Source organism: Girardinichthys multiradiatus, chromosome 20 (genome assembly GCF_021462225.1).
Source record: "Girardinichthys multiradiatus isolate DD_20200921_A chromosome 20, DD_fGirMul_XY1, whole genome shotgun sequence".
NCBI classification, from domain to species: Eukaryota; Metazoa; Chordata; class Actinopteri; order Cyprinodontiformes; family Goodeidae; genus Girardinichthys; species Girardinichthys multiradiatus.
Genome location: NC_061812.1, coordinates 34,045,863 through 34,068,299, shown reverse-complemented (window position 1 = coordinate 34,068,299; position 22,437 = coordinate 34,045,863). Strand labels below are relative to the sequence as shown.

The window sequence follows — 22,437 nt, the reverse complement described above, 5'->3', positions numbered from 1 at the left end:
TATCTCTGCATGTTAAGAGGACCAGGTATAAATGTATTGCTCATTGATAAATATTTGCGACAGAAAAATTGCCTACCAACTTTCAAAATACACTCTGTTGCCACAAGTATTTGCTTGTCTGCCTTTAGTGACATCCGATTCTTAATTTAAAGGATTTAATATTATGTTGGCCCACCTTTTGCAGCAATAACAGCTTCAGCTCATCTAGGAAAGTATTCTACAAGGCTTATGAGTGTGTTAATGGGAATAAGTGCATTCGTAAGGTCAGACACTGATATTGTACAAGGCCTAGCTCACGTTTCCGCTCTAATTCATCCCAAAGTTGTTCTATCAAGTTCAGGTCAGGACTTTGTGCAGACGAGTCCATGTCTTTATGAACCTTGCCTTGCGAACTGGTCTGCAGTCATGTTGGAAAAGCAAGGAGCCATCTCCAAACTCTTACAAAGTTGGGAGTATGAAATATGCTGAAGCATTAAAACTTTCTTTCACTGGAACTCAGCTCTGAAAAACTTCTCCACCCATTAATCCCTTCTGCCAAACTTCACACTGGACACAAAGCAGTAAGGCAGGTGCTGTACTCCTGGCCCATGCCAAACCCAGACCCGTCTGATGAATTGCCAGAAAGGGAGGCCTGATTTGTTTCTCCAGAGAACACGTCTACACTGCTCTGAAGTCCAGTGGTGGCCTTCTGCATCTGACACTTTGAATGGATCTTGGATGCAGCTGCTTGGCCATGGAGACCCATTCCATGAAGTTCTCTATGCACTGTCCTGGAGCTAATCTTAAGGTCACATGATGTTTAGAGGACTGTAGCAATTGGCTCAGCGGAAGGTTCCCAGCATCGATGCTGTATGAATCTCAGCAACCACTGACCTTGCTCTGTCATTTTACGTTGCCTACCCTTTCATGGTTGAATTGCTGTCAACACACTTCCACTTTGTTATAACACCACTAACAGCTGACACTGGCATACTTTCTACAAGAAAAATGACACGACATGACTTATTACACAGTGGCATCCAATCATAGTACAACATTTGCATTCACTGAGCTCCTAAGAGAGACCAATTCTTTCATAAATGCTTGAAAAAGCAGCCATCATGCCTAGGTGCTGGATTTTTTACACCTGTGGCAAGGGAAGCTATCGGAATACATGTAATTAATTATCTGGATGGCCGAGTGAATACTTGTACCAATACCAATACAGTGTACAGTGTATGAGAATCTGAAGCCGTAGTAAAATGAAAACACACATCTCAAATCTAGGGTTTAATGTCTAAATAATCTGATCGGTACCAGGTTCAACATGTCATGTCATCTCCCCTGAAATGTTCAAAACCCCACAGAGCAGATTCCACCATGTCAATAATATTCAAAGATGAAGCCAAATTGGAAATGTTTGTAAAAACAAATTACCCAAAAACACTGAGTACTTTCTTTTTACCGTGACTGTATATTTTTTTTTAATCAGTTTTAATTTAACAATTTTCCAGTTTTAAGGTAGAGTAGCAATCCCCCGCCCTCACATGTTACTGGAAGTTTTCAGTCAATGGTGTATGATAGCCAAAAGAGCAAATAGTAAAAGAAAAAAAAAAAGACCAAAACATTTAAATTTTCTCTTGCATATCAGAGCAGCAGCCTCAATGCATCTTTTTAGGAAGGCACTATTTTAAAACAAACATTTGCAACAAGTCACAATAGTGTGCTTGTCTGTCAATAAAATAAACAGCCCGCCACAGGTTAGCTAACACAAGCTAACTTATCAGCCAAGTGAATTTATCAGCATCCCATCAATACTTTAAGAGATCTATCAGTTTAAAAATGTAAAAAAAAAAAATGTAAACACTGTTAACACACCCATGGTCACTCACTTTCTTAATATATAACTGAACATTAAAACCAGCACTATTAATACTATGTATTATGTCATATTATGGCTTTAAATTATTAGCTTGATATTCTAGAAGTAAGTGCTTCTATCGTAAACATGGGTATTTTTGTTTTTAAACTAAATAAAATAAATTTTCTTTTTCTTTTACTGTTATCATACAATCTTGCATTAGCAGATTAGCTTACTTTTGAATAAATAAAATTGTATCTTATTGCATTATTTCTGCTGGGTTTTGAAAGCCAATTCATTTAGAAAGGATGAAGTAGAAGTCAAAATTCAAGAGTCAAAAAAAGAAATGCTTGTATATGTCCAAACAGCTGTATTTCTCAAAATACTTGAAAAGAAACAAGATGAATTTTGAGTGTGGTAGTAACTAACATGTGAACAAGAGGATGGAGCTTTTCATGTGTGAGTAATCTCGGCTTGGACTCTGTATTTACGTGCTGGTGTCTTCCTATGCACTTTCAGGACGGGATACGGCATAATGGTTTTCTTTCTGTGAATGTGGAAACTGGCTATAATATTCATTTCCCTTTGACTGCTGGGATGTTTTGCCAATCAATTTTGAAAACAGTGTACTTTTAGGAGTCCATTGGTGTCTTATGAGAAAATACTTTCCTAATGGTGTGAGATTTAAACAATCAATCATAAAACTTTAATCTAAGAGGCTCTAAATAAAGAATACAGCCTAGGCCAGAGGCAACAATATATATATATGTATATATGTCTGTTCTCTTACTTGCGTGGGGGTAGCTGGTCACTTAGCGACTGCTGTGTGGCCCTGAGGTAGCTCTGACGACGAGCAGCACTTTTGGGCGAGGGTTTAGGGCTTCCTTCGGAGTCGTCACTGTCTTCCATGTCTCCCATGGCCTTTACATAGCTACCACTGCGCATCCGCCGACATGGGATCTCATTAAAACCCGCACTGCGACCTAATGAGCTACTCCAATCCCCCTACAGGGATCATTGAAGGGATAAAACACAAAGTCTTGAGTTATTTTTTGCAACTATGTTATTCACATATTAATTTTATGTGACAACTTACATAAACAGTAAAGCCTTGATTAAGGTAATATGTACCAGTAAATATTGCAAACGTATTTACACCCCTCAAACTTTCTTCTATTTGTATACAACAATCATCAGTGTATTTTAATGGGATTTTTTCTGATAGTACAATGTTAAGTAGTGCCTAATTGTGAAGCAGTAGGGAAAGAATACTTGGTAATTCAGTTTTCTAAACAAGGTCTAAAAAAAGACTGATTTCAGTCCCCCTGAGTCAATACTTCTAGAGCAGCGGCCTCTAACTCCAGTCCTCGAGAGCTGCTTCAAAACAGCTTAATCAATGAATGCCTCATTACCAGGCCAAACTTGATGGCATCCTGAAGAGTTAATTCAATCATTTGAATTAGCTGTGACGGAGCAGGGATCATCCAAAAGCTTTACACCTACAGCTTTTTTGGGCTGTGTCTCTACCTGGTGTGCCCATTCTGCCTTGCAAACCAGCTCACTCTCAGTCAGACTTGATGGAGAGCATCTGTGAACATCAGTTTTTAAGTCTTGTTAGAGATTGAATTTGGATTTAGACCTTGACTGGGCCATTATAATACATGAACAGGCTTGGATCTAAACAATTCCATTGTAGCTCTGGCTATTTGTTTAGAGTTGATGTCCTGCTGGAACGTGAACCTCTGCCCCAGCCTCAGTTCTTTTACAGCCTCTAACAAGTTTACGTTCTTTCAGCTGTTAGGCTGGAGATCTCTGCAGAGTTACCATAACCCTCTTTGGTTGCTGATCAATGCTCTACTTGCCTTGCCTGTTAGTTTAGGTGGATGCCCATGTCTTGGTCAGATTGCAATTGTGACAAAGTCTTTCCATTTATGGATAATGGATTGAACAGAGCTTTGTGAGATGTTCTAAGTTTGGTACATTGTTTTGTAACCTAACACTGTTTTAAACTTCTCAACAACCTTCTCCCAGAACTGTTAAATTCCTTAGTCTTCATGATAGTGTTTGTACATTTATGTTCCCTACAAAACCTCTGAGGCCTTCACAGAGCTTTTGCATTTATACTGAGATTAAATTACACCCAGGTGGACTATACTATTAATTAGTTAGTAGAATTCTGAAGGCAGTTAGTATCATTATGAAGATACCTGACTACAAATGCACTTTAGATTTAATGTAATGTAATTTCCCTCTCACTTTATGGTTATGCAATCCTTTGCATTAGTCTATCACATACAATCCCAATAAAATACATTAAAGTATGTTGCTGCAACATCACAAAATGTAAAAATATTTCAGGAGATTAAATACCTTTTTACGACTTTGCAAACTTACCCTGCGTGCAACCTGCAGATAGTTACAAGTTAACTCCTGTTGGCAGGACTTGGACTTGAGCATTGACCTGTCCAGAGTAGTTGAGCCCTTCTGAAGCACCTGTCTTGGTTGGCCCATCGTCAGTGTGGACCAAGACCCTCCTTTCACATACTCGGCATCATTTATCAGCATCCCTACTGGTCCACTAAGTCCACCACCTCCTATATCCCCTGGACCAGGAAGTGCAGGATATTTCATGTCATTGCTGCTTTTAGAGGAACTGATTGTGTTATAGCCACTGTGGATGTATTTACTCTGACCACTTAGGGTTTCGTGACCACTAGGACGCCCCAGGGTCATCATGGTCATAGTATTATGGTAGCTGCTCAAATCACTGCTGTCCAAATCATCTGAGCTCCAGTACCCTGACATGTTGGATCTTGGCCGTCTCTTAGCAGTTGCCTCTGACTTTGTAACACGATCTTTACTTTTGGATCTGCGATTATGCTTCCCTCCGTCCTCAGTGCCAGAAGAAGTGCCTCCACCGCTGCCAGTAGATCTTCCGTTCACATTTCCCTTCATGTTGTGGCTCTCCAGCGACTGGGACTTTGCAAAGAGTTTCTGCACTGAGTGCAGCATGTAACGAATGCGACCAGGGCTGTCTGTTCGCTGCTTGGCAGCAACAGCAGCGGACGTTCGATGAAACTGCAAAGTGCTGAATCCGTCACGACCTCCTGGTAGCTGCTTCTCAAAATCCAGCAGACTGGGCGGCGTTTGATTCTTAGTAATATGGTGAGATATAGTTGCAGAGCCACTTGTAATCATAGGTGTTCTTCCACTCAGCCCTGACATGGCCATACCTGATGCCATCCCCATTGACAAAGATGTCCCCATGGTGCCTGTGCCTATCCCTCCAATACTGTCCCCAGGAGGAGAGAAATCGGACTGGTCGTAGGAATTATAGTGAATATTAGGAAAAGTGCTGCTATTGGAAAGCTGATTGTTAAGGGACAGCATGCAGTCTGCTGGAAGGGAGCCTGGATTGGCGGAAGGATAAAGGTGGGGGTCCATGGTGCCATAGTGGTCCATTGTGGGGCTAAGCAGGTAAGGGCTGCGTGGCAGTGTGCTGGTCTTCTGGTGGTAGAGAACCTCTGGATGATTAAGAGAGGGATCACAAGACTCAGACAGATGTCTGTTACGGTTGGTCCCCAACCCCTTCATGATGGCAAGGAGGCAAAACCCTCTAGAAGACCTCCAAACCAAGTGGAGAGAACAGACTGCCTTCAATGTGATTCCTAGAACAGAGAGACAAACATAGTAGAAAGACAAAAAAGTCAGTTAAATATGTACAAAAACATCATCATACATGTATGTAAGATTACACACAAAACATGTCCACTTACCAACTAAACCAGACAATACAACACAAACAGGCAAATACACAAGTTTTCACTGCCTCCCACTGCAACCCCTTGTTCTAATATGCTGTAAATATATGAAAAAACATGTGGAACAAGGACGGGCTGTAACCAGTGGGTCATTGAATATATTACAGCTAAGAGAACAATTGCCGACAGACACTCCTCCGTATTTATGCATGCCATAGCAGCAGCAGCCATAGAACAAATGCTTTCTTTTCTCAGGCTAATCACATTCAGAAATACAAGAAACAATGAGACAAACATTTATCGTTTCACAATATTTCCATTCCCACAAACACGGTAGATCACAACAGTCTCAAATATGTGGGCTCACATATTATGCAAACAAAGAGCAGAGATTTGATAAGGCTTAAAATTAATTCACACTTAAGTTGTAGCATGTATCTTATCCAGGTCATTGATCCCTGGTTCTTTTTCTCTCCCCCCATCTAATAGTTATCCTTGGCATAGTGATCAGTCTCCTGTTGTATCTTTGCATGGTGAGCCAAGGATGATGAGCAGACCACATGGTGAAACCAGCAAAGAGGATTTGACCAGTGGGTGGTATATGGCTGGCATTGGCATCTAAATCACCCAGACTTCCTGGTCAGGCTGTGCCAGTGCCCTGCCTGGTGGGGCACAAGGACAGGGTTTCCTACCATGCAACATGACACATAGTGGTCAAAGGTCATCATTTTAGAGACGAGGGGAGGTGATAAACTCTTTCAGCAATTAAAAATAAGGTAATGAATAAAAGGAAGTCTAATAACTTTTAAATATTGTCTAGTTAGATTTGAGGTAAAACAGATTTTTTCAGGTTTGTGAATAATATGTCAATATTAATATACATAGTGAATACATTTCAGTACATTTATCATTTCCATTGGACTAAAGGAGAGTTTTAAAATCTACAGCTATAGCTGTGGCTGACATAAAATTCATGCTAGATTCTCTAAATTGCTATAATCATTTATTATTTCTGTATTGAAAGGAAGGGTAAAATTGCCAATGATGCTTAAAGTTAGCATAAAATTTACTGCTTTGCAATGGGATTTTAATTAAAACACCATTTCCGTGGTTCTTAAGGTACCTGGACTCAATTCAAAATCTGAAACACTTAAACTGGTCAAACCTGAACTGGAATATTCCACACTATTTATTAACCCTATTACTATTTTTAAAATCACACAAAATGGAGCAATTTCATTGCAGTTTTAGCAATGGAATCATTCTTCCATTCATCCATAAACATATATAGTTTATGTATCTGTTTAACAAATTACATTCTGTTAAGCTATGCAGTGCCAAATTACAGCAACATCACCACATAATCGTATTTCAGTCATATTCTCATTCATAGATGATTAAACGGAAATGTAACGTAAATTTGTCTCTAATTATAAGCTATATTTTCTGTTTAGTTTCGTGTCAGTTTTTCTTTCAATCAAATAGAAAATCACTTCGAGTTAAATAATAAATAGTGTTTATAAAAATTTTATCAATATTGCTCTGTTGCGTGAATTAGTTTTAAACTGCTTTCAAGATTTGATAAATAGTACCGGAAAACATCATACGGTCTAGACTGGGTAAAATAGCTAGACTATTAGAGCCCCTACAGATTTATTTCTAATTGGAAGAAAATTAAGAAAGTGCTCAAAGACTACGTGTCATAAAGTGGGGTTTTGATGGACCAAAATGCAGGGAGGAACTCCTGAAGCTCGAGGTTTTCAGGTAAGATGAGTCTTTATTATCCATGGCAGGAAACAGACAGGGTAGCCAACACACGAGATCGCACATACACATAACACAAGGAACCAGCGGTGAACAAAGGAAACAAACGGGCTTAAATACAAAACTGAACAGCAGGGGGGACCAATGACAAACGTGACCAGACAATTAGGGGAAAACACAGAACAGGTGTGGGCTGGGGGTGCAGGGAGACAAAACTAGACCGGGTAATACACTACATTTTATATTTGGCATGATAAATCTTAATAAACCCATAAAACAGAACAACAATTTGCTGGCAATTACCAAGCAGAGACTTTTTTGCTGTGGGAAGAACCAGATATTACTTAGAATTTCACCAGTTTATTTGAATTCCCTATTATAATTACTGCAAACATGCCTGTAAAAAACTAACTTACAGAAAACTAACAAGATATGTACACTGTAAAAAAGGACACATAACCTTTCTTTTACACGGCCTGACATTAAATGAGACTTAACCTTTCCCGTTTGAGGTAAATTAGGAAATTATTAAAATTTGCAAAATGCCAAAATAATGAGAGAGAGAACTTTAAAGGGGAGTTTCTTTTTTTCTTTAAATTACAAAGTTTACATGCACTTCTTTTAAGATTTCTTTTGGGGCACTAGTGGCCTTATACAATTCAGTAGTCAGACAAGAAAGAGAGAATTGGAAGACATGCAGCACATGGCCCGAGACTGGGAATCAAACCCAGAACAACCACATCGAGGACTAATGCCTCTGCAGATGCTGCGGGTGCTTTACCAACTGAGCCACCAGCGCTCCCCTAGTGGCCTTTATTTGTTATTTTTCAAAAGTAGGCAGATGAGAAGTGGGATGGAGAGAAGGGGAATCATGCAGCACCGGTTTCTGAGGTCGGGATTTGAACTAAGGATAGCTCCGTATATAGCATGGTGTAGCGCTACGCCCCGCACTGCCACCCCTTATATACATTTCTTTAGTATTTGGTTAAATTGACTTTTACATATTATGACTTTGGTCAAATATTTTGAGTACTTTCCCACAAGCTTCTGACAATAGCTTACTGGAATATAGGCACATTCCTCCTGACAGAATTGGTGTAACAGATTTAGGTTTGTAGGCCATTAGAGCACACCTTTATAGCTCTGCATTAAAATATTATATGGGACTAAGATCAGGGCTTTGTAGGGACTTGTTTTAAATATTGGCTTTGTGGTCTTTAAGCCAATTTGTAACTAATGTGGTGGTATAATGAGAGCCATTGTCCATTTGGAAGATCCATTTTTTGCCCAAGCTTTAACATTCCATTTGAGGTTGTGACATGTTGGTTCAGTATTTACACATAGACTTTCTTCCTCAAGACTAGATCTACAGAGGATCTAGAGAAGGCATCTACAGAAGGTCCTTTGCTTTTGTTTTGGGGTTATATGTTTAGGGATGAATGAACGAATGATTCCCACATTTTTCCCAAAACACATTCATCTCTGAGTAACAGAACCCATCTCTTTCTTGATGTGTACGATGGCCAGAAATTGTTCCTTGCAATGAAGCAGACTTGTTGAGATCTAAAGTTCGATTTGTGACATCTCGCCTGATTTTTTTTAAATGGTCTTTTATTTCTTATGAAGCCACACTAGGAAGCAATGTGGTCGAGGTTGACTGGTGATTAACAGATGTTGTTATTTACTCCATCAGAAGCTTCTAAAAGGTATGAATTCATCACCTGGGTTTTCCAAGTTGTTTTCAAAGTTGTTTAAAACCATATTGATATTAGTGTATGTAATCTTCTGAATCTATTAAAGTAATAAACAATTCTTCACTATTCTGGCATTTGGAAAATAAAAATAATCTTGGTAATTCTAACTGACCTTCAGGCCAAATTCTTTATATACACTTTAAATCAGCCCAAATCAGTGCAAACGTCAGTGTAAAACCATATGAGTATTTTGTTTTGGTAAAAGAAAATGCAACAAACACTAAACAATGATAAATGTCGAACACCTAAAGTTACACTTCAGCTACAAGCCAATTTTAAGTTCAGAGAAGCCAACAGAACATTTTGTGTGTCGCCATACATGTAGAAAAAAATACACACTGCCATCTTTTGAAACCCATGTTTCAAGTTCAAGGAGGGTATTTGCAGGAATAAAATCACCTTATGAAATTCTGTCTTTCATGTCTTTATTATTAGCATGCCTCAGGCACAGACTCATTTAGTGTCATTAACGCAGCCTTTTTGAATGCCTTCTCCACTGATAGGGTCAAATCCTCTAAATCCTTTTACCAACATTGACTAACTGCCTCGCATCCCATCATGACACGCCACTCAGCTAAGCTTGGCATGGCCTCCTCAATGTGTCAACAATCCCAACTATAAATGACAGTGATAGCTTTGGTGGAGGGTGGCTCGTCATACTAGCAGAGCTAACTGCCATTTAGAAGATTTTAATGACATTTGATCTCTTTTGTTAGCTGTAGATTTTATCCTAAAAGAGAAAACAGGAGTATACAGATATTGAGACAATTTGTTATCATTTTAACAGCATTCAATATAAAATACAGATGGAATAGTCAGTTTCCTTAATATGTTTTATGTGTTAACTCACACCAGAAATTGTAGGAAGGCAATTTTAAAGCCAATTAGGTGGGAGTGCCAATTTAATGGTTCTTAATTTAATTGGATTTGCTCTGGCCCCAGACTGCAGTCTTAATTCCACTAATTTTTTGTACATTGAACGCAACCTGGGGTAAAAAAGCAGGGAGTTCATCTTTAATTAAGAATGAAACATTCTGCTAGTGTTTTCTAAAACACACATAGAGAGGATGCAGAGCGATTAACCAAAGCAATTAACCACATAATAAATAAAAAACACACTGCAGTTTACCTGCAGAAATTCTTCAGTAATATTTCTGTAATGCTGTTTGTGAGTTAGCCCTGATATATAAATTTTAATAACATCCTAACCATTGCATTTCATGTCAAGTTCATACAGTGCCTTGCTAAACACAACACAAAGTGGTCCATATTTGTGATGAATGAAGAAAAATGATTCATTGTTTTCAAAATTTCCTTTTACAAACAAAACTGAAATGTCGAACTTCCCTTTGTATTCAGGTCTCTCTGATAAAAATCTGAAAAGTCTGACAACCATTTATTTTCCCATTTGATTCCCAAAAATAAAAACCAGGGCAACTAACTTCCTTCATAAGTCACCTGAACAGTAAATAGACTCTGCCTGTGTGTAATTTATTCTCAGTATTAATCCAATTGTTCCTTGAAGGCCTCAGAGGTTTGTTAGAAAACATTAATGAACAAACAGCATCATGAAAATCAAGGAACACAGCAGACAGGTCAGGGATAAAGTTGTGGATACATAGAAAGAATGTGTTGGTTTTAAAACAGTATCCCAAGCTTTGAACATCTCACAGAGAACAGTTCAATCCATCATCCAAACACAGAAAGATGGCATAGCGCAACACAAAAACCTACCAAGATATAGCTGTCCACCTAAAATGACAGACCAGGCAAAGAGAGCATTAATCAGAGAAGCAGCCAATAGCTGTGCAGAGAGCCACAGCTCAGGTGGGAAAATCTATGGACAGATCAACTATTAGAGGTGTGCGCCCCAAATCTGGTGTTTATGACAAGAAACCCATATAGAACCCATAAGGAGACCTGTTTGCCACAAGACATGCAGGGGACACAGCAAACATGAAAGAAAGTGCTCTGAGTGGATGAGAGCAATATTTTACTTTTGGGCCTACATGAAAAACACTAAGTAGAGAGAAAACTAACATAACTAACACTGAACACACAACCCACACAATGAAACACGGTGGTGGCAGCATCATGCTATGTGGATGCTTTTCTTCAGTAGCTGTTCACAGATGCTCCCCATTTAATCTGACTGAACATCAGCTATTTTGCAAAGTAGATTGACCAAAAATATTTAGTCTCTAAATATGCAAAGCTGGTAGGAACCTTAAAGATTTAGGGTCTGTAGTAAAAGGTAGTCTACAAAGCTTTTACTCAGAGGGCTTTTTTGTTTTTTATAAAGAAAAAATAAAAAACGTAGATCATTTGGTCTATTACATAACATTTTAATAAAACACAATGGATTTGCATGTTCAGATGTGGGCACAGTTCATCTACAGTCCAAGGTATATTCCCTCTACCAGATACAATGGAAATCAGACCCAATTCATGCAAATAAGTACACAAAAAGACAGCCGGTCAGTTTGTTGTTATCTTAAGTTTTGCTGCCTTTCTATGAGGATGAAGGAGGATGTGGTTCCTTGACTCAAACCAGAAAGATTCTAAATGTCTAGCTCCTGTTTCTAGGGCATATTCAAGGCATACGTTACTCTTCAATCATACATTGTTTTACAACTAAATGAACATAAAAACTGAAATAAAAAATACTAATAAAATTGAAATAATTCTATTTGAGATTATTTCACCCTTTGTTGAGCATGTGGTTATTGTATCTCCTTACCTTGTGCACTGAGGAGCAGCCATCTGCTCCTCCAGTGACAAAAGTAGGTTTTTGGCATTAGGTCCAATTCGTGACCTTACCTCAATCTCTGTCAAAGATACAGGCAGTTCACACTAGTAGCCAGAAGAGGGCGACACACTCAAGACAAGCTGAACTGTCCTTTTACTTAAAAATGTTGACTTATTTTTGGCAATTTCCTTGTTCAACTATGAGCTCACAAAACTGTTTAGGAAAAAGTGAGAGCAATACCTTTTGAGATACAATGAAATGTTCTGCAGGGATGTCAGTGTGCGGTTAACATTTTAAGGCAAATATTCCCCAGCCATCATTTGGATTCAGGTCAGGAAGAACCTGTTTTTTTATTTTGGATAATTAGTGTTGGTGAATTTCTCTTCTCATCCTTTATTCATAAAATAGAAATAACCAGGAAAGCAATGCAAAACTGGTTTATGATATGTAAAAGTTAATGAAAATAAAACAAACAAAAATGTAATCAGGGTTTTCGAAATGAACAAGTCTTTCAGCTGATATTTTATGAAATGATTTAAAAGAAAGCAGTTTTGTTTTGTGGTATCACTGTCAAAAATTGTTAACAGATAAAAAATCTTTCCTCTATCTTTCTTCTATCTTTCAATCACAACAACTATCCTGAGCTATCTTCCTTATTTTTTACCTCTGCCTTCCTCCCTCCCTGTTGGATGGAGTAAGGGGGAGTCAGGTTTAGCCTAAACCGGCTCAGTTATGGTTGAGGTACAAACACAACCTCCATTTCTGCTACCTGTATGACACCTTCTCTTTTCCAATGGTTATAATCAGTCTGACAGAGAGAGGTATCCCGATCCTTGTGGTTTTTAGTATAACAATGACCATCAGTGGGACCCTTTGTGAGGTGCCTTGAGACGACATTGTTGTAAATAAGCGCCGTTTAACTAAATAATCTGAACTGAAACTATCTGTGTAGTTATGCTGCTATAGGCTTAGGCTGCTGGAGAACATAACGACCACTTTCACCCTCTTTTCTACATTCTCACACTACTCTCCAATTTTGCATTGTTTGCTGTTATTGCAGCTTTTAACCTTGTTCTCTCTTTTCTCTTCCTAGAAGCTACACCTGGCCTGGCTCTGTGTCTGCCTGTGACACCTTTCTGGAGAGGGGAATCGTCCGAGCTTCTGCTGGCAACAACTTAATGCTCACCCTCTACCGATGATCCACATAGCCCTGTCTTTTAATGTTTAACCCTTTCTCTCTCCTAGACATGGAAATTGTAACTAATTATATGTGCTCTCTTTCAGACTCTAACCTTGAAAACTGGCTCAGAGTTGATCTGTTCTTTCTTTCTAGGTGAAACGACTAAAGGAGCTACATCCATTAACATTTACTTTTCCTTCCCATAGAAAGGACTCCTGGATCAGTGCTTCTTTTTTCTCTTTGTGTCTCTGCTCTGTTCTCTCAAACCTCCAGCCAGTCGTGGCAGATGGCCGCTCACACTGAGCCTGGTTCTGCTGGAGGTTTCTTCCTGTTAAAAGGGAGTTTTTCCTCTCCACTGTCGCTACATGCATGCTCAGTATGAGGGATTGCTGCAAAGTCAACGCCAGGGACTGTCCACTGTCTCTACATGCTCATCCGGGAAGAGGGAATGCTGCAAGTCACTGACTGGATGCAATCTGCTTGGTTTCCTTAGATAGAAAAGCACTGTTTAATTGTTAGGATTAATTGGAATGTATGTACCTGACTGTTGTGAAGTGCCTTGAGACAACATGTGTTGTGAATTGGCGCTATATAAATAAAACTGAATTGAATTGAATTGATATAATGCTGAGTATGTACACTGAAATTCTTTGGTTGACCACGGCGAAGCCTGTTCTGAGTGGAACCTGTTCTGTTAAACCGCTGAATGGTCTTAGCCACCGTGCTGCAGCTCAGTTTCAGGGTGTTGCCAATCTTCTTCTAGCCTCAGCCATCTTTATAAAGCGCAACAATTCTTTTTTTCATATCCTCACCATGAGGTGAGCTGAGTGAAGCTGACACCCCACCTACATGAAAAATTCAGGCAAATAGGCTGTGAGGTTAGTGCTTTATTGGTGCTGTGAGAATGATCATTTGTGCTGCTATGGTTTCTAAGATATTAAAGATCATTTTTAGGTCATTCAGGTCACCATCCCCCCAGTTTGCTCCAAAATAAACCAGAGTGGTCTCATTTTTTTGTGCTTCGTTTGTGCTGGTTTGTGCTATTAAAATTTTCATTTGTGCTGCTAAGGTATATGAGATATTATTAGTTTTAATTTCGGCATTTAGACATTGATGTATGTGTATTGAGTTATTTTGAGGGGACTGCATCTTTAAACTGTTATACAAGCTGTACAATGCTACTAAAATGTGAGGGGTGTAATCACTTTTGTCAGGTACAATTCATCAGAATTCAATTGGGTTTTCTGTTTCAAGCAAAATGAGAACCATTATTTCCAGCGTTTTCCCCTTACAAATCTAACCATCCTGGGAATATTACAACCGATTCTTAGATTCTGTAAAAAAAAAAGCCTGTGTTGTCAATATTCAGGGCATCCAGATTTTCCAACCAGCTGCCAGCTTCAATATTGGCACACCCGAAGGTAGCCAGATTTAGATAAGAGACTGTGTGAAGGACATCGTCCTCTCATCTGAACATGTACATTGAGGCAGGTACTCGGGGAGAGACAGCACAGCTCAGCTAGTCCTGAGTCCATCTGCTCCATAGGCTTACAGCAATGCCCTGGAAGATAGGGGGCGGCTCCGCATGTGCCTGTTTTGCTGTGTCGAAAGGCAGTGTGTTGTACATGGCAGATGAATGCTTGCACACTAAGGGAGAGGAGGATGGGGAAGGAGTAGGTGCGAAAAAAAGCTGTGGTATATAAGGTGTGGTTTTTGATGGCAGCGGAAATGAAACAGATTTGAGAGGAAAGAGGAGGTGTGAAAATGAGTAAATGTGTTGTAAACTGTACACTGAGGAGAAGCTGGAGAAATATAATGGAGTATAAAAACAGAAAGAAGAAGAAAGAGAATAACAGAAGAGGGGTTAGCATAAACAGAGTGATGGGTGAACTTTTTTATACTTTTATTTAACAAGGGAGGGTTAAACTGAGCTTTTAGTCTTTTTGATTCTTTATGGTGTGTAAATAAAAAGAGTTTGGCATGCTGAGCAGGTTTAGATGAAATACAACCCCCTTTACGAGCAGAGTCTTCAGGTAACAGTGGCATATAAACGGAAACCTAAATCCATCTGTGCTACATTACTAATAAGAAATAGTGAACTGCATAAGTGTGTGTGTGTGCATAATGCAGCCTAACCTTGTCCTAATTACACTCTATCTATTCCATCAGTGCTGTGCTCTGGCCTATTTTCACAGCTATAAATTTATCACTCTCCCCTCTGTTGTGATAGATGACCCACTCATTTTAGCCCATCTCTGAAGACTGTGAGCCAGATAGTCAGTCGGTGGAAGACAGTGGCACCACTCCACTGCTCACAGAGGCCATGATGAAGCTTTCCATGTCCTCAGAACTATTCCTGGATTTGAACTCTGTACATTAAAGAAATATGGTGTACATTAGGGATTATTCATGTGATTTAGTTGATAAGTGAATTCTAACTTATTTGAAAAACAAACAAACAGAATAACTTATGTTGTGTAGATGATATTAAAAGGGTGATCAAAGCATTTTACATGCAATAAAACAGGGTTTTTTTTCCAGCCATGGCACATATATTGGTTAACTTGAAAAACCTGAAATTGAAAATTTTCCATTTTTGAAAGTGTACATATTTTGAAGAACAAGACATTTCATCCCTAATATAGTGTTTAATATATTCATTTTGGAAAACCTGGCATGTGTTGGTGAAATTCACAACAAAGTTCTTGTTTTAAAATTAAGATTTTGATTTAAAACGTTGAAAATACAGCAAAGGTATGTTAATGCAAAATAAAAATCTTTCTTTACACACATATTTTCATTAAATTAAGTATAAATATAAAAATATCAAATACCAATGTAGTTCTATACTACAAGTATTGTGTGCATTAATAGCATTTTAGTGTTATTTGTGCTGTAGAAACAAAATAAAGAGCAAACATTTAAAAAACAGATGATAAAAAAGTGCAATTCAGTCGCTTTGGCAGAAACAAAAATCATCCTCTGCAACATTAAATAGAACAACTAAGGCAACGCACTTATGGTAAACAACACTTAACTGGAAACATTCACCTTATAAAGTGTGCAAACATCCAAATAAAAAAATAACCCTGAAAAAAAGGCAGTATCTTGTTTTAGGGTTTCTTTTGTTTCACCTTGTTATCATCTGGCAAATTTGTGTTTTGAAGAAATTTGTCCTCCTTCTTTCTCCCGCTGCATGCAGCCCGTGTCAGTGTCTCAGCCAGGTGCACACAGTGGCACACTTGTGTCAGCCGCCATGACGCATGACGAAAACAATGAGCATGCGCTTTATATGATCATACCACCATCCCTGTATTTAGTCGCCTGCTGCCAGTGCAGTGCATGAAGAGCATCATGAGCAAGCAAAGTAGTCAAAAACAAATAACGGCTCTCACTGACTGAGACTCGAGTCCTATCGTTCAAGGTAAAGAGCCGTTCAAAAGAATCGGATCGCTCGTGAACGTCACATCACTGCAACCTGCTAACTACCAGGCACCTCACATGAAAATAAAAATGGTATCGTTTCAAAAACCATTTTTATAAAGAGAAAAGTTGCCTCCACACGAGAACATGCAGCACCAATGAAAACACTTTAGCATGTATGCCAGGCCCACTGGTGGCGCAGTGACAGTGCTACAGAAACGCATCAAAACCAGTTGACAAAAACACCTGACATGCGCAGACCATTCATCAGAGGTAAACACAGCAACATGTCAGCAAATAAGAACAATCAAGCTTCGAAGGAGAGCTTTATCTGCACTCATGATAAAGTCATGGCTGTAGGAGAGTAGAAGTAGATTTGGCTACCAAAGCCAGTATTTGCCTTAGTATGAATGCAGCACTGAACGACGCCATGTTTGTTGTTCTTGTGAGAGTGAGCCTTACCGGGCCTTACTAACTAAGTGCACAATAGCACAACAGGTCCCACACTGTCATTATTAAACAAACAGGAATGTCATTAGGTTACCGTAACTCTGATGAAAGCAGAAGATGTCTCAGATTTTATGTCTCAGGTCTTTTAGTTTGGCTTCACCTCTGTTTAATAAATAACAGGATCTGTTTTGTGGTTTTGTAAACAATTTTGTAAAAGATTTTAGATGCTGCTGAAGACCACTTCATTTTTTATCTGCTCCTGACAGAAAATTCTAGACTTAGTGACAGATGTGGTGCCTTGAATTTGGTGGTGCTCATCATATCGCCTGCAAATGTTGAATGTGGGGATCGATTTGGTAGCCTCCCTCCTGTCAAGACCCCACAAGCCAGGTTGTGACAAGAAAAGAGAAGAAATCCCGGTTTTAGCAGCCAATTAAATTATTATTATTATTATTTTTACATTAAGTTTGCCTGAATTTAACTAATAATAATTCATATCTATGATGGAACCCTTTAGTAAATCACTGGTGAAGGTTGTGAATGTTACTGAAAAAGGGAATTTACAAATGTTGTATGGTATAAAACTGAACCAAGCCAAACTAACTGCCTGGGCTGACTGCTATGCGGAGAGCAAGGAAAGCCGAAGGTAAAGAGAATGAGAACATTGGGTCCTGGCGATTCCAGTCAGAAACTAACTCCAGAACATTGCCACTTCACCTGATAGACAGAATGCCAAGACAGGTGAAGCCAGGAGTGGTTACAATTTGGAGCCAAATCAAATACATAAAGATGTTCCTTAAAAGAGGGTGTACTTTCTAATCACAACAGTTTTCATAGTCTCTGTCTTAAAGGCAAGATCCTAACCTGTAAGCATTGAAATATTATCTAATAGAATTTTTTAAACAGTTCACATTCTGAATAATTTGGCGAGAAATGGAGGTGATCTTCCAGAAACGGAAAGGAAAGTCAACCAGATTACAGGTCTTGATAAAAACTCCCCAGCTAAATATAAAATATTTAACCAAGACCTTTTAGGTATAATGCATTTTTTGGCTTCTGTCCATGCCTATGGCTTCCACCAGTTCTGTTGCAAAGACTGCTAAAATGAAAAAGGACAACCAAATATTAAGTAGTATAATAATAATAGCATGTCACCTTTTCTTTTATAATGACAGTTAGTGAACATGTGTTAACCATTTTGCTAACTTTGATATAAAGAACTCTGAGTAGTTTTCAAGAAAGTTTAGCACCTATAAAAGATTACTACTTTTCCACGGTACACTCTCCTTGCCCTTTGCTCTGTTGTGTGGCTATTGTAGATATCTCCCTACATGCGTTTGTACTACCAAACATGGATGCAGGCCTTTATTTTAATGCAGGTTGTACATCATAAAATGATAATTCAATTTTCAATTCAATTCAGTTTTATTTATATAGCGCCAATTCACAACACATGTTGTCTCAAGGCACTTCACAACAGTCAGGTACATATATTCCAATTAATCCTAACAATTGAACAGTGCAGTCGGAGTTAGCTTTTTATTCAAATTGGATAAAAGGTTTTTCTATCTAAGGAAACCCAGCATAACAATAGGTGTTTTAGTCTAAACTGTGAGCAAGCTAGCTCGACCGAAAACTGAGAAGTATGAACACTACAGATCCCTGCTGCAATGGCCCTGTGGCAGAATGAAATGACAAGCTTAAATTTAAATGCAACACATGACGCAGACACAGGGCTGTAGATTTAGTATTTTACACTGTGTGTACATTTTTGTAGGGGGATCTCTTCAGTTTGACTGATTTGTGCACTTGCAAACACAGGCATATTTAAAATATGGCCAAAAAGTAGATAGTAGGATGTTAGTTGCTAAAATACTAAAAATGAATGATTAACTTGATGCCACACCCTACATCGACCCACATGGAATCTTTAGGCCCAGTAACTCTATATTCTTTTATGATGATTTTATACATGCAAATAAGAAGAAGGGCATCTCTCACTGACTGCTGTGCACAGCAAGAGGCAGGGAGGGTTGTGTGCTACAGCTGCGGCCACTGTCTGTAGTTTCTGGGCAAATCCAAATGACTAATGCAAGCAGACAGAGAGACGTGCATGCCCACACTCAGGAACCAGCCTGCTTTATGTTAATGCACATATATTTTTTCCCAGCACAAAAACAGCTTATAAACATTCTCACACAGATACCTCTCCTCCGCACAAAGTGAAGATCCACTTCAAAGACCAAACAATTCAAGCATTATCGTTCATACTGCAGCCTTCACTTGAAACGTCTCTTTGATTTCAGCTCATCGCGTCTAAACAGAGCTGAAGGTTATTTGGTAAGTGTTATTAATGCAAGATTCAACAGAAGAGATCTGCCTGAACATTTGTTCAGTTTAATATTTTAATGTTTTGGGGGGATTTTTAAACAAAAAAAAAGAAAGCCTTGGAAAAGATTTATTTAATTATTTTTGTGAAATCCCATTTTGTCCGACAGCTGTCGCACAGAACATGTGTCAGTATTAAAGCTGCAGTCTTTTATGATCAACCGCAGCACAGACCAGGATAAATCCCACCAGGATAAGCTTTAAACCCTTAAAAACGTCCTTGGCTTGACACACAATCGGCTGCTAGCCCTTGGTTTAAGACAAGTCACTTCCAGTTGGAATGGGAAGGGTCACTAGAGGGTTAGACATAAGGAAAAAGGGTTTTCAGTAGATGGCATGTAGGTCAGAGATGCAGTCATGTGTCAAAATCCTCACAGTGATGTCACAGTAATACCCTAATGGCTATCTGTCAACTTAACATGTATATTGCAAAGAGTTACGTCACTGCCTTTTGATAACAGATTTCCAACAGGACCGGTGGAGACGGTGACTGTATATATGAGTTAAAATGCATTCAGTTCTGAGATTTAAGATAGACGGTAGCAGCAGCCTTGATACAAGTGTAGCTGTTGTCAAGGTTACTTACAACAGAATGTTTGAGATGCCCGATCCGATCCCAAGTAACTAATCCGTTTAAGGTATTTTGAATTGTTATGTTTGTGAGTCCCTGACTAAACCCAATTCCACATACCTATTGTTGTTCTGTCAGTGATTTTATGTCAGCTGCAATGCCAGCAAGCCGCAAATTATGGTAACAGTTAGTTACAATTACTGTGTTTTCCTGTGTACGGCTTGCAAACTAGCCTCATAGGCCGACCACATTATTTTATTGATACAACACATTTGTTGTAGTGTCTTTCACCCCATACAATATGTTCACCATGAAAGAGAGATTGCATTGGCTGCTGCAGCTTGTTGTCTGTCTATGTCATGTGGCCAGCACTGCATGCTAGGCTCAGTTATATCTTGGTGTTGAGGAGAGCTACAACAGAGCAGCTAAACAGCAGCTCTTATATTCAACGTTGGCCGAAGAAAAGAACTACGTTCATAAAGCAGGAGAGCATCTTTTTTTCTACTACACTGAAAATATGTCACAACAGTCAAATCAAGATATGGAGTAAACATTTTAGCGTTAGCCTAGCACAGCAGCAAACAGCTCAATATAAAAAAACATCTTCAGATGTAAGGCATGAGTTTATTTTAAAAGCAAAGAGCAAACTTTAAAAAGACTTATCTTAATGTAGCATCAGGCTGGGACTTAGTATCTGCAAATGATTAACCATAAATGATTTATATCTGGATTAAGAATCAGAATCAGAATCAGAAAAGCTTTATTGCCAAGTACGTTTTTGGACATACAAGGAATTTGTTTTGGCGTAGTCGGTGCAATACAATACAAATTAAACAGTATAAACATATCCACAATATAATATAAATATATGTGCACAGTTTTAAGTGAGTGAGAGTAAATATAGAGCAGTATAAGATGCAAGAGCAATACAACAGTGCAGGTGATCATTGTGCAAGTATGGCAGTGCAAGTAAAGCAAGAGTCCAAGCTGAGCGTTAATGTAACGCATAGAGTTACAAGTTACGGGTGTCCTGTCAGCAAAAACAGGGGGGGTGTGGGGGAAAGGGAGAGTGTCAGGGTGGTTTCCGGGCTTTGTTAACCAGGCTGGTGGCAGATGGGAAAAAACTGTTCTTGTGGCGTGTGGTTTTGGTCCGGATGGACCGCAGCCTCCTGCCAGAGGGGAGAGTCTCAAAGAGTCTGTGACCAGGGTGGGAGGGATCAGCCAGAATCTTCCCTGCCCGCTTCAGGGTCCTGGAGGTGTACAGTTCCTGGAGCGACAGTAGACTGCAGCCAATCACCTTCTCAGCAGACCGAATGACACGCTGCAGCCTGCCCTTATCCTTGGCTGTAGCAGTGGCGTACCAGATGTTGATGAGGTGAGGTGATGGACTCAATGATGGCTGTGTAGAAGTGCACCATCATAGTCTTTGGCAGGTTGAATTTCTTCAGCTGCCGCAGGAAGAACATCCTCTGCTGGGCTTTCTTGATGAGGGAGCTGATGTTTGGCTCCCACTTGAGATCCTGGGAGATGATGGTTCCCAGGAAGCGGAAAGATTCCACAGTGTCAATTGTGGAGTCACAGAGGGTGATGGGGGCAGGTGGGGCTGGGTTCTGCCTGAAGTCCACAACCATCTCCACTGTCTTTAGAGCATTGAGCTCAAGGTTGTTCTGGCTGCACCAGTCCAACAGATGGTCCACCTCCCATCTGTACGCGGACTCGTCACCATCAGAGATGAGTCCGATCAGGGGGGTGTCGTCCGCAAACTTCAGAAGCTTGACAGACTGGTGACTGGAGGTGCAGCTGTTGGTGTACAGGGAGAAGAGCAGAGGAGAGAGAACACAGCCTTGGGGGGAACCGGTGCTGATGGTCAGGGAGTCAGAGACGTGCTTCCCCAGCCTCACGCGCTGCTTCCTGTCAGACAGGAAGTCAGTGATCCACCTGCAGGTGGAGTCGGGCACACTCAGCTGGGAGAGCTTCTCCTGTAGCAGAACTGGGATGATGGTGTTGAAGGCAGAGCTGAAATCCACAAACAGGATCCTGGCATAGGTTCTTGTGGAGTCCAGGTGCCGGAGGATGAAGTGAAGGGCTAGGTTGACTGCATCATCTACAGACCTGTTGGCTCTGTAGGCAAACTGCAGGGGGTCCAGGAGGGGGTCGGTGGTGTCTTTTAGGTGTGAGAGCACAAGGCGCTCAAAGGACTTCATCACCACAGAGGTCAGGGCGACGGGTCTGAAGTCATTAAGCCCTGTGGTCCTTGGCTTCTTGGGAACAGGGACGATGGTGGAGGACTTGAAGCAGGCTGGCACATGACATGTCTCCAGTGAGGTGTTAAAAATGTCTTTGAAGACTGGAGACAGCTGATCAGCGCAGTGCTTCAGGCTGGCTGGTGAGACAGAATCCGGTCCAGCAGCTTTCCGGGGGTTCTATCTCCTGAAGAGTTTGTTGACGTCCCTCCCCTGGATGGAAAGAGCCGTCCCCGGCGTGGGTAGGGGGCTGGTGGGGGGGAACTTCAGGGTGGGGGTTGGAGGTGCTGAGACCCCTCTTGAAGTTGGGGAGG

The 22,437-nt window shown here is 40.0% G+C and overlaps 1 protein-coding gene across 5 annotated transcripts in view; it reads right to left on the bottom strand.

The window, feature by feature from the left end:
- The window catches only part of dlgap4b (discs, large (Drosophila) homolog-associated protein 4b), a 172,030-nt gene that overhangs the window by 29,356 nt on the left and 120,237 nt on the right, over nucleotides 1-22,437 (bottom strand). For all 5 annotated transcript variants that reach the window (XM_047347281.1, XM_047347282.1, XM_047347285.1 and 2 more), the window contains exons 5-6: nucleotides 4,235-5,508; nucleotides 2,631-2,845 (exon numbers count right to left, since the gene is read on the bottom strand). In XM_047347281.1, the coding sequence (XP_047203237.1) occupies nucleotides 2,631-2,845; nucleotides 4,235-5,434 (1,415 nt within the window). In that variant the 5' untranslated portion in view covers nucleotides 5,435-5,508. The remainder of the gene's footprint in view (nucleotides 1-2,630; nucleotides 2,846-4,234; nucleotides 5,509-22,437) is intronic.